Source organism: Phaethon lepturus, unplaced genomic scaffold, assembly GCF_000687285.1.
Source record: "Phaethon lepturus isolate BGI_N335 unplaced genomic scaffold, ASM68728v1 scaffold3266, whole genome shotgun sequence".
In the NCBI taxonomy this organism is placed as follows: domain Eukaryota; kingdom Metazoa; phylum Chordata; class Aves; order Phaethontiformes; family Phaethontidae; genus Phaethon; species Phaethon lepturus.
In genome coordinates, this window is record NW_010543985.1 from 26,493 (window position 1) to 40,208 (window position 13,716).

The following is a 13,716-nucleotide window of genomic DNA, read 5'->3' on the forward strand; positions in this document are numbered from 1 at the left end:
TACATTTTAGAAATCTATGATTCAAAGAAAAATCCAAAAGCTACGTTTCTAAAAACTTATATACTATAACTTATATTATTATTGTATATTAGGAAGAAAAATGTATGCTTTTCAAAGAGGTGATCAACATATCCTTCAGGGTGAACTTAGAGACACCCAAAAACGTCAAATGGGAATCACTAAGTTCAAACACATACCTCAGTCTTGATTTATTCAGACCATATACATGTGAAATGGGATTGCAAATAGTCTAGTATATACCCCTGTTTTCAAAACACGGTAGCAGAGATGATGACACATCAAGGTTTTTGTACAACAGTTTACTATGCCGTCAACTTTCTGCAGTTTATTTTCATATAAGCAAGACCACCCAGATGACATTTGTCTCTCAGACCCCTTCCCCAGGAGAAAGCCATGCCAGGTCAGACACTGCTTGAGACACTTGAGGTGTTGGGCCGGGGAGAGCGGATGAGAGAAGAGGCAGTGGGAGAGAGCAGTGCACAGATCCAAAATGGCTCTTGAAGCAACCCACAGGCACAACCTGTAGGCTAGCAAAAATGGCTGGGTGACAGCTCTGGCCTCATCTTTTGGAGAAAAGGATGAAGCTATAACTCCATTTGATGGTAAAAGAGATGAATTACGTTTGGTGTGAATCCCCCTACTAGGGGAGGGAGACCCATAATGGAGGGATGCTTTGCAGAAACAAAAACTGCAGCTGAAACAACTCAGAGAGATTTCAGGGCTAAAAGAAAAGTAACCAGGGAGCAGAGGCACTCCTGCAGTTAGGCAGTCCACAGGGAGAACAAAAGTGTTAGATAAAATTTACACCATCAAGCCTATTCTTCACTTTTTTTGGATATGTTCTACCTTTTTCTGTGCATTTTACTTTTTCCAGCTAATTAAGTGTTGTACATTAGGAATCATACCTATTTTTATCAAGAAAAAATAGTTTAACATTCAGGTCTCATCTCAGTTTTACCAAATTACTGAAAATGTAAATGCATGGACAAAAAACCAAAAAGCACATATGGAATCCTGTAGGAATTCAAATGTATTCAGATTTCATCTCCCTGTGATTTTATGATTGCTTTTGAAATGGGCTGCTTTAATTACTTAACATCTGCTACCCAATAACTAAAGGCATTATGTTTCCCTGCGCCATAACAAAAAGATACCTTGTGTCACTCAATTCAGCACACATGGAGTGAAACAAGGTTAACAACGATGCTGAACCTATAGGATTGAAGCTTGCTCTCATTTGAAATGTGCCTCTACCTTCAGGCCTTCAAAACAGCTTCTTCATCAATAGGTAGATTGAGATGGTTGATCGATGCTTCATTTTTCTATACACAGAGCTGATTAAGTCACTAGCAGCATGTCTGGCAGTCAGCTGTGTTAGTTTCTTCCAAAGTTACAGACATATGAGTTCCCAGTACAGAATGCATGTATTTGCCTGTCTTGTGAATGTATTTATTTACAACATACATTTTTCTTTTTTTCCAAGAACCCCAATTAGGCAAAATTTTGTGCACTTCATTAATTTCATATGCTCTGAATAGTCTCTTGACATCATATTCAGTGTCTAGTGTTCATGTCTCTTAAGGATTGGACAATAAATATTAAATTGTATAAATTATCATACATATGTATTGTGATTTCTTCTAAAATAGTTCCTAGTAAATCAACATTTGCCAACAGTCACTTTTAGATTATCATCATCCAATGTACAGATTTCTCCTCTGATTCAAAATGAAACTAACTGTAAATTCCAAAATAGCCCTGTATGGGCAAATCTCCCTGTTATTACATACATAGTGAATTTCATATGCTTTCCCAGTAGGGGGAAAAAATAAAGTTTAGATGAAGTTTAGCATGAGAGTAAATAGTAAACTAAACATAAAATATATTAAATAATACTAGCACAATCCTGAAAGAAAGCACTATAATACTTGAGAAATCTGCTTGTGTTTTAAATTTTAAAAGGACTGGACATGTTAAAGTAAGGAAATACAGATTACACATCTAATCACAATTCACCAACTGTGTTTGTATTTCTGGCCTTTATGCTCTTGGTGTAATACATGTATAACAAGGTTATACATATGGTAAAATATCCCATGCATTTAATATTTCTCATAATATCACTTATAAAATTTTACCTCTGCCTCTTCAGAAGGCTGTAGCTGAGACAAATAATATACAAAAGAAATGTTAATTAAAGTACCTTTGAGAGGAGAACGGAATGAAAGAAGATGAACTAAATATTAGTTATAAGAAACAAGGCAGGAAGATTTTTAAAGGTGGAAGTAAACATGAGTAGGTTGTTTTAACTTGGAATGGCATAGAAGATTGATCTGAACTTTGACACAGAGGTCCTTCTCTTTTCAAAAGTCACTTTTTTTAACTCAAGATGGACTTTTTTTTCCCTAATTTAAGGAATCCCTGGCTTAATGATAAAGACCCAACTTGGCAGATTTAATGCTACACCTATTTTTCACATCTTTTCTAAATATTAAGTGTAATAGTGACTTTTATTACTTCGTTTTTCTGTAAATCTGTTCTACTACTGCAATTCTCTGTCTTTAGTAAACATATTCTTTTATCTTTCAGTCTTGTCTAGTAGCAAAGATGCCTCTGAACTACTGACACACAAAAAAAGCAATCCTCATCCAAGGCTTTGGTGAATTTTAAAAACAAGGCATTGCCATGCTCAGAGCTTTGCTTTCTAACCACTCATCCCAGCACGTGCAACAGGTAAAATCAGAAAAGGTGCCTGCAATCAGCTTGAGAAGAAGAGGTGTCATCAATCATCTAAAAAGGTAGGTTGAAAGTCAGAATCCCAAGGGCAGACAGGTTAACTGAACATATTCCCACTCTTCTTAATTATAAAAATGTTTGTGTTGAATAGTATATGTTACACACTCTCAGTGGTGTTCATTCCTCAGCCTCTTTCTCCACTTTCCTGCTACCTGGCAACAGGCTTCACCTAATGGAGTCTTACATTCACAAACCCGTCACTACTGCCCACGTCCTGGCTCTTCCAGCGTTTTTAAAAGACTGCTGGCAACTCTTAAATCTGATCTCTGAGGATCAGTAAGTTTGCCCCTATATGTTTGCCAGACATAGGCAGCGCAACCCACTGTTTTCCAGAACGACTTCTCTGTAAACAATCGAGCTGTTTGTACTGCAAAAAGATAGAACAGTAAAGCATAAGCAAGCCTATTCTAAGAAGATGCAAAAATAAGAAGTAAGTTAGTAGGTTTGGAAAGAATGCAAGGAAATAATAAAAAAATAAGCTTTAGCTCAGTTTCAGCCTCAGTTTTCTGTTTCTTTTTTTTTTCTTCTGTGAATAGGAATAGTCACTGTAACATATGACACTACACATTCTCCTAACTCTTGAAAGTTGATGGTCAGCTCATCTGCCACCTCAAATTAAAGACACATTCTTCTTTTGAACAGATTTTGCTTTCCCTTCCCCTGGGACCTTTTCATAACCCAAAGTTGTTAGAATGCAAATTACACTCCAGCACCAGCCCCACCTGTACCCTCTTTACACTTTCTTACACAGCATTTTAATTAATGTAACTGAAATTTATCATAATATTGTACATTACACTGTGCTCACAAAAAATATCTAATAATACTAAAACCTCCCGTTATACTGATTACTCCAATCCTCCCAAATATCATGATACTACCAAATCTCACAATAGCATTAATCTTTCAAACAGCTAGAGATACTGGCATCACAGGGGGAAAGTGAGATGAGATTCCTGTTTCTTTCCCTTTACTAAGCAACTACTCTACAGTCAATCTGCTGGGGCTGGGACCCAGTCCTGGGAGACCTCCCTCGGCAGTGAACACTACAGCAGAAGTAGGATGTTGGTATCTTCTGCTTTTTAAAACATCTTTTCTGGGCAACCCCTGGTGGAGAAGGGAGAGTAAGGCTGTCCCCAGCCATCGCATCCTACTGCTAAAGGCAAAGGGCCCCGCCGGTGGCTCTGCAGGATTGGGAAAAGTTCAAGCAGAGTTGAAGGGTGCTGAGTAAAACACAGCGACAGGCTCAATCTCCAAGCAAAGGGCCAAGAATCATTATTACAGATGCAGCATCAGGGTTAACACTCACTCACTTTGGTATTGCGGCTATTTAGAATCACAATGCTGCCACAGAATCAGCACAATGCCTATCGAAAGGATGAAATAGGCTTTAATTAGGTTTAGGGAATCTGCATTTCCATTTTGAAATGCTGATTTTCACAGGAATACCTCTTTTGTCTCAAGACTGAGCTGCTGGCACTCTGAACTTCCCACCCTGACCTTCCACACCCTGCCAGCATGGCAGACCTTATGGTATACATCATGACTACATTACAACTTAGCATTTTCGTAACAAAAAATACTACATATACAGAATTTCTGACAGTCCTATGATTTGGGTAATGTTGCAGGATTTCTGAAAGGCTGGGCTACAGAATCTACCAAAAGATGACTGAAACTAAACCCAGTGCTTTAGTTTCCCCCTTTTATTAGATTTCAGGTACAGGACTGTCACATTCACTTTTAGCTACATTTTGCATCATGGCAAGTTTATCTGTCAGTTCACGCTCAAAAAATCACCGCTTTCAGAGCAGCCACTGTTTCCCATTGTTGTCAGTGGCAAAAACTCCACCATCGCTTCAGGAAGGATGCATAAACCTCATTCTCAAGAGGCCAAAATACCAAGATCCGTTCGGCATGACTACCTTGTATTTGAAGCACAACCTCAGGCTCAGATTCACTCAGTTTATTTCCTGACTGCTCAGTTCATTTCCTAATTGCTTGTACATGAGTCTAAGCTGATGTGCAGGCTCAGCAAATACTGGACTATGCGTAACAGAAAAGAAAAACTGAGTCCAGGCTAACGCTAAGTCTAGCTGCAAGCATGCCTATTTCACGGTGGGAAGGAATGGGATGCAGCAGCCTGCTTGGCTACATCTCCCAGTTTGCAGTGAAATTATAAGACTGATGTCAGCAGAACAAATATCCTGCTGTCCATTATTAATAGGGATTTAACATCTCACAGAACAAAGCTATATAGGATTTAAAGGCAGATAAACTACAGGTATTCCCTTGCCAGCAGTAGAGATGTACAAAACCAGTGTCAGAAAACACAGTGCGCTCACTTATTCACCAGCCTCTGCTCCTGTACATGTCAACATTGAGAATTATGGTTGCAGAATCTCTCAAAATGCTCACTGTTAGTAGGTGTGGGTGAATGTGGCCCACCAACAGTACTAAAAAGCATATTACTTTAAAAAAGAAAAACTGCAGGGAGCTGCAGGGAGGAGAGGGAGGATTTCCCTTCAATCTCCCTGGGTCAGACAAAAGAATAAATATCAGTTAGGAACAATAATTAAAAAAATACAATTAATAACTTTAAATGCCTCCAAATAGAACAAAGATACAAGATTTTGTTAGTTTTTAACTTTGTGAGAAATATAATGAACACATATTTAATTTCTAAACTTGAGACAAAACAAGTCACTGGTAAAAATTTCTAAAAGCCTGTTCTAAAATTAATTTTAATGCAAACTAATGATCACGTCTATTAGCATACAGTATCAGAGATGCATTTTGTGCTCAGTAACAGCTGCTATAGTAATTTTGGGGAAGATGTATTGCATTCTTCATGAATAACAAAGATAATGAATTCCTAAGAGTAAAATTCCTATCAGACTCAGGTGTGAAATGTCTCTCTACTAGCCACATTAATCTTTATATATATTCATGATATCCAATTTATCTCACCTACCAAACCAGACTACTCACCATTTCCAAATGTGCTGTCCAGTCTATATAGTTTATGATATTCCTTAAGAAATGAGCCCCTAAACTTCACTTGGGAAGCTACTTCGATCCTGTTCTACTGTTGTGTCCTGTTTCCACTTTCTATACTGCACTTTTTGCATTCCCTTCATAGAACTGTAAAACATCCCTCTTTAGCTGTCTTTTATGCCTATAGAATGGGTGTTCTTTCTTGCTGAATTATTACCAGATGCATTCAAACCTGTTCAGATATGAGCATTGCTTTTTCACTCTCGTAGGTCTTCTTGTCCTCCTTTTTTATCACTCCCTATAATTTCTCCTGGTTTTGTTGCTCTTCCATGAGCTCCATGCAATGTATCCATATTTTCTACTTAATCAGTATGCATAACTGACATATTTTTTTTTATAATCAGACCCCAAACCAAGTAAAACTACTCCAAAATTCATCAACAGACACACCTCAGAGGAGGACAAGACAGTCAAAGAGACTTTGATAGTGCTTCAATTTAAAGAGTGAAGGAAGCACATAGTCATGGGTAAAGCCTTTAAAAGTCCCAGATTTGCAAACAATTCCTAAATACACCTAAAAACTGAAGAAAATAGGCCCAGCTGCATGTCTCTGTGGATGAATCTACTCTTTTATAATTCTGTTGTTGTATACCCACTTCCAAGCATAAAACTGGATGAAAACTATATGAATCCCAGAATTTTAGCTTTGAGATTTTCAGTTTCATTTTATAAAAACCCCACACCCTGAAAGTTGTGAAACTTGAGGGCTTTGAATCCAAGGATCACAAAAACAGTACAAAAACATTTACATTCTCATCGCAAAATTGACTCTGTTTATGTGTATCCAGATACTTAATTTAAAACATCCAGGTTGCACAGTCCTCTTCTTGGACATCACACTCTGCCCATACATCCTGAATGGCAGTATCAGGTTTATTCACAGACAGATGAATTATATTATACCCTGAGTGGAATTCATCTCTTCAAAGACATTGCACTTCAAGCTCACAAAATTAATTTGTGACACCACAAGGGAAGGTGGCGAATAGAATTTAGTTGACTAAAGCTATTTGAGTACTGAATATGTTGTCATTTGTAAATGTAAATGTACATTCGTAAATGTACCGAATATCTTATTACAAACTAAATGTCTAGTTTGAAAATCAAATTACCACTGAAAAAGTAAAGACATTCAAACGGCTTTAAAATACCCTGCTGCCAATTAATAAAGTTTAGGAAAGAAAACTGAATTTTTAAACACTTGTTGAGTTCTCAACTTGATTACTTTCAGCATTTATTCCAAAATATACAATATTCAAATCAGTGTGAATCCCATTTTTTCACAGGATAACAACTTATCTTCATATAGGAGAAGAGGTTTTATTCTAAGTCATTAAATTATTTCATGTTAAGGTACTTCTCTGCTACTTACTTGGATTGAGCTACTTTTTTAAAATTTCTTGTTCAATGCCCAGCTTTTCTAAAGAGAAACATGTTTTAAATACTTATTACTGAATTTGGTTCTCAATATTCAAACTGAGCATATTTGGGAATGCTGTTGATTACTAAGCACACTTCACAGTAAAAGCCGGATCCTGGAGACCAGACATGGATTTAAGGGAAGAAAGGAAGTCTGACAGGTTGTTGAAACTTGTCTCCCACTTTTGTTTGCTTAACCCAGTATTACAACCTCTTTCTCAGTCCCCCAGACTTTCACCAAAAGCAGGGAGCTGAAGAGATGGTGTGACATTTGAAGAGCCAGGAAATGTGTGCTCATTCCCATCTGCAGCCTTATATTGCAGCCATTTCTGCCTTAGGACCCTGAACGGGAGGGTTCAGATCTTCTTTTTCACACCAGAGCTGTATTGACTCTCGCTTGTACAGATGAAGTTGACGTGAAGCTGCAGTGAGGTGGCGGATACTCCATGCAATTATCAGGATCCATCACAATTAGCTTACTGGCTATATATACCCATTAGCAAATACTGATGTGTAATATGAATGATGAATGTTGAATGAATGAGTGAAATATGAATAAACAAACAAGAGAAACAGGTGGTGCCAAAAGCCCGACTTCCCCAGCTATACCTGTTTCAGTGGGATGAGTTCAGCCTATGTCTAGCCTGTCCTTATGGATTGAAAACCCATTACTGTTTGGAGGCACTAGGTGTGCTTCCAGATCACATCTTCCAGTTAATTTTTGTCTGAACGGAATCTAGTTTTCATGCTCTACAAAACAAGACCAAACACAGTAAAGGGATATGATATTTACTACAGAAGCATATGTCTAATTTGAACTGAAATCCTAATGTAGATATATTCACTAAAGAGTCACGGTTGGATGTTCCACTCAGCAATAATAGCAGGAGAGCAGCTTTTATGTCTATGAGTTTCAATTTTTTTTTAATTTTTTTTTTTTAATTGGCTCAGATGGTAACAGTTCTTAGTATAGCATTATTCAGTTCAAGAGAACATTTGGCTAAAATCACAACAGACAGGCACTTGCAGGTCCCCAAGCTGCTTAAAGACAACAATCATACTTTTTCATAGTCCTGTGAAAGGATCACAGGCATCGAATTCAGGATAGTGTTGTTAGTCCTACTGGGGTTATCTGCAGGCTATTTGAGCTCCTTGCTTCTGAGGACCTAATTTATGTGTTTCAAGTGCAGGACACTATCCCTGTTTTTCCCCCACCTTACTTTCCTCTGCCCGAGGTATCTTCCTCATGTGCTCATGCTGTTCAGTCTCAGCAGTTGCTGAACTTTCTGTTCTGATTCAGGTGCAGCTCCAGGCCACAAGTGTGGGCAACACAAAAGATTGTTGATGCCCCATCACTACTCCAGTGAGCAAGCTACATTTCTTTAGCATAAATGTCAAAAATAGCCTCAAGTATCTGACTTTTACAGAATGCTAAACGTCATATCTAGTATTGTGCTGGTTTTTAGGGAAAGTTGGGAGCTATGGGAAAATGGAGGAAGATCTTCACTTATAATCCCTGTACACAGTAGGAGAGTAGAATGAATTTTATTTGTAACTTAGTTATAAATGATGCCCTGGGCAGTCACTTGAAGAGAAGAACTCTTTAATTCATTTGCTGTACAGATCTACATGTGTAGGACTATACCTCAGTGATAAGCAATGATAGAGCAAATGTCCATTAAAATGAAGATTCGGGAGTGAGTAAAAAAACTCATACCTAATCAAACTGAAAAAAATTAGGAGAAACTTGCCAATTTGTTTGCATGATGTGTCTCTATTTCAGAGTCTCCCTTGTTCAGGTAGTTTTGTGCTAATGTGATTACAAAAAGCTGCCATAAAATCTGTTTGGAAAGGGTTGCTAAAAGCATCGCATCAGTTCTTTTCTTATATCTCTCTCATAAAACAGTATGGGGATTCCTGGGGACGTCTAAAACTTGAGAGTTCCTGACTGCAAGGTTTGGTTCCCTTCTGCATAGTAAATTACAGAATTCCTCAGATTACTATCAGCTGCACCAGGGATTCAAACAATGCCAAGAAACTAAAAACAGAACCCCTAAGATGTGATTACATATTTCAAAAGAACATAAACATCATTTCATAACCAGAAAGATGACCCACTGTCTGGTGTGACTATGGGTCAACACTGTGTTGTTTCTCTAGCCAGGCTAGTGTCACTAATAGCAGCATTCATTACTCCAGATTTTGGCTAAAATTGAGAAGTTAATTTTCAAACTTGTGTTAAATTCTATTGCTCATGCAGGTATACAAGAGGTTACATGTAATGATGATCACAGTCCTTACTGGTTTTGAAATATATTAGTTTATACATATATTAACCTCAAAATAAATTCATTAGGTTTCTGAAGGTTTATTCTCCATGCCTTATTCATTGCAGTAACAAGCTGTAATATGTCGCATGCAATACATGCCTGTATATTCAACAGTCACTTTATGATTACTATTATGTAAAATTGTATTTTTCCTAAAGATAGGTAAGCAGAACAGGGAAGCTTTTCCTCTGAAACTTTTAGCTATACAAAAAGAAAACAGTAGTTCAACATTATTAAATACCTTCTTTATCATCATGACGTATGATTGCATCCTGTGTCATATCAGCAAGATTAAAATGAACTCGATGGTTCTTTCCATGTTTCAGTTTTTTCACGTAGCCCTCCCGCTTCTGGAAAGCTTTTTCTCTTTCGTAATATGCCTTTATTTGGTCACAGCGCATCCGCTTCACCAGCCGCTGCCGCTGGCCAAGAGGGAGGGACTCCAGCAAGCACTGCTCAATTTCCATCTCATGAGACCGAAAAACATTACATAGCTGGAAACAGCCTGTAAGAAATTAGAGACAAACACATTCAGATCATGCAACAGCGTATTTTCAAATGTGCCTTGAAACATCCACAAATTTTCTTGCTGTCCTTTCTAGTCATGTGTAAGTCTATCATTTGAGCTCCTCCTACTTGACCAATGCTGACTATAGAGAGTGTATATCATTATCATTTACTTTTTGGAAACAACAGATAAGTAATTCTGTTAGAACACTGATGAATTTTTTAAAAGGTAACTCAGTTCATGCAATCAAATGTGAATAGAAAGAAGTCTAAAAGTACAACTGTGAGATGGACAAAATATCTAAATACTTCAATATAATTCAAGTGGCTCGCCTTTGCTTACAAACAAGAGATTATTATGTAGAGTAATGCCAGTCTGATGCCCATGCTTCCTTTTCATTCATTTTCATTTTGCTTTAGGTTAGCAAGTTCCTGTTACTCAGTGAGAGGAAAAATCATCGTATCATAATTTTAACGAGTTCATTAGCATACAGTGGGTACTCAGGCGATCTATTAAAAACATCAAAGTCATTTCAGATTCCTAACTACGTGTATGTGTGACTTTTTTTTTTTTTTGCACTGTATAAAGCTAACCAAATGGAATCTTCTAATGAAGCTGTCAGATACTGAGATCTTCTTGTGGAAACCGACCACAAATGTGTCTTTGATTCAGTTAATCCTAACAATCATAGCATTACCCTTAAGTCAGATTGCTCTTTTGTTATTACCACTAAATATGGTATTTTTACTGACATTGCAGTAACAGTGATGTTTTTTTCCAGTATGTTCTCTTTCCCACTGAGAGTGAAGACTGTAAGAGACTACTTGCTGCTAGTTGCTTTTCAGGGGACAGTTCCATTACAAAAAGAGACTACCGGATAATTTTATTGCCTAAGTCCTTGGATGTGAATCCACATCTTCCAAATCAATGACGTACCCGCTACCCTACTGAAAGACTATTTGATGTAGTGGCTGGACACCACTCAATTATTTCTGATTATCATGTTCTGCTTTATAAACAAGCTTAAATTTTCTTGATATGGAAGCTAGATGCCCAAATTTGTAATTTCTAAGGACTGTCAGCAGCTCAGATGAAAGTTTTTCTCTCCCTAGTTTTACAGAAGAGCTCTTGAAGGGGATGTAGACTCAAGTAAGCTTGGGCATTTAAGAAATACCAAAATTAAGCATTTCTGTGCAACTTTAATTAGGCCTGCTTTTGCCTACCCATTTTGCTAAATCTGTAATTACATCATCAAAAGACCTCTACCTCATTCAGGGCACTAGCTGAGTAGTGCTGACTAAATGACTTTGTTTTCTCCTTGTTGCTTGACATACGTCTAATCTACTGAATACCATTCAAACCCTGCTTTGAAGGCATAATTAATAATTTCCTGACAGTTTTTGGTAAATCTCACATCATCATAGCACATAACTGCTTCACAAATATTTATTTATTTTCATTTTAAAAAAGAAGGGTAAAGGGGCATTCTTATCTACATTCTCTACTGAGGAACTGTAAAACAATGATTTTCTTTTTAAATCATTAACTTTGCATCTCCAAACCACTAATTTCTATATCCTTTTCTCAAAGTGTTTTGCTTTGCTTTAAAGGCATAGTAATCTATAAACTATTATGTATCATAACACCATAATAAAATACTATCAAAGTGATAGCCCTAGGGCTGCATGTCAATCACTCTATAAACTATATTATATTATATACTTATTTGCTATATTATTATATATTATATGTTATATATTATGTTATATATTATATGTTATATAATATATTATATATATAACATGAATACAAACAGTTCATGACTTAAAATGAACAAAACAATTCAATTCAACAAAAGACTCTTGGATTTTCCTGTAATATTTTATGCTTTTCTATCTGCCTTTCAGTCTCTTGTTTCCAAAACCCTCAAAAAGTAGTTTGTATAACTCGGTAGAAAACATATCACTAAGTCCTTTAGAAGCAGTAGTTTAATGGACCTACACATTCCCTGCTTGGTGAATTTTGGACCACACTGTAGAGACAAAAGAGCCAACAACACACAAACGTTTGATGTGGTTCACTCAAGCATACAAAAGTACTGGGCAACCCACATGACTCGACTGACAACCTTTAAAAGTGAAAGCAAGATCAGCAGCTGACAGAATCCCCTTCACTTACAGGAGGAATTGCCTTCCAGGAGTTGTGCACGCAACGCCCGCAGGCTACTTTGAAAACTCTTCTCTGTATCTTTCATTTCGATGAAATGATGCCATTGGTAAAACCCATAACGATTTTTTCCGCCTTTTATACTTAGGCACTTAAATATTGACCACTTTTATACACTCTCTCTCTCTCTGCTGTATATACATTTGTCTACATATAAGGCATAAGTATATCAACGGCCTCCTGGCAGAAACAAAAATATTGTAACAGAGAAGGAGATCTAGTAAAAATGAGGTATAGCCACACCTCCTGGGTTGATTAGTTGAAAAAAAATGCACATCCTTAAAAAAAAAAAAAAAAGATGTTATTGCCTAAATGTCCTGGTTACCGACATCACATACATCATGTCGTTGACATTTTCAATTATTCCATGACATTAATAAAATGAAACACTATCTGGTACACACTGAGACGTCTTACCTAACACTTTTCATGCATGCGAGTACTCACTTCAAATTGTGTAACTATGGTGAATCCTGAACATACAGTTAAAAAAATTTAAAAGTCCAGAGGATTGACTGTGCTCTCACACCTAACCAATGCTGGAACACTCCTGCTGACACCCACATACCCCAGCAGAATAACACCCTAAACATTTACAGGAGCAAGATGTAATGAAAACTGCTGGTTTGGAGGCCTCGTGGCATCTGAAGCTCTGCCTAGATTGAGTTTCGTGGTGCTGTTGGGGAACTTCAGCAAGTGCTTCAGGTGGAAGTGGGCTGTATGTATCTCCTGTGTTATCATACCCAAGCTACATAGACGGTACGTGTTCATCACTCTCTCGAGATACGCTGCTGAGATATTTCACTAGTTAAGTCCAACATCATGGTTTGCACAATAAATGGCCGGCAACTTCACCGAGGATAAGTTACGGTGATGCTGAGACACTATGTCTGTACCTGCAAACTCCTGCGGAGTACAGCACTCCCTGATGGCACCAAGAAACGACGCAGGGGACACCATAAGCCAGGAACTGTGGTCTGGGACATTTTTTGGGGGTGGGTGGGCAAGTGAGAGTAGGGGCAAATATGATTATGGGTGTATCATTCTGCATAGTTTTAATCTAATATGCTGGGCTGTTGGGGGAGGTGAATTTTGCTTGACTCCAGGGAGTGGGGTGCCTGATTTAGAATCACAGAATCATTAAGGTTGGGAAAGACCTTTAAGATCACCAGGTCTACCCATTAACCCAGCACCACCATGCCCACTAAACCATGTCCCAAACTGCCACGTCTACGCATTTTTCCGGGGTGGGTCCCCCCCCCCCCCCCCCGGCCAGCCTGTTCCAATGCTTGACTACTCTCTCAGTAATGAAATTTTTCCTGATATCCAGTCTAAACTGCCCCTGGCACAACTTGAGGC

The 13,716-nt window shown here is 37.8% G+C and overlaps 1 protein-coding gene across 1 annotated transcript in view; it reads right to left on the reverse strand.

Annotated features, from left to right (window-relative positions):
* Positions 1 to 12,385, reverse strand: part of LOC104621895 (unconventional myosin-XVI-like) — a gene marked incomplete at its 3' end in the record, with an annotated part of 35,204 nt that extends 22,819 nt beyond the window's left edge. The window contains exons 1-2 of the mRNA XM_010288519.1: positions 12,310 to 12,385; positions 9,865 to 10,128 (exon numbers count right to left, since the gene is read on the reverse strand). Of these exons, the coding sequence (XP_010286821.1) occupies positions 9,865 to 10,128; positions 12,310 to 12,385 (340 nt within the window). The remainder of the gene's footprint in view (positions 1 to 9,864; positions 10,129 to 12,309) is intronic.
* Positions 12,386 to 13,716: the final 1,331 nt, after the last annotated feature.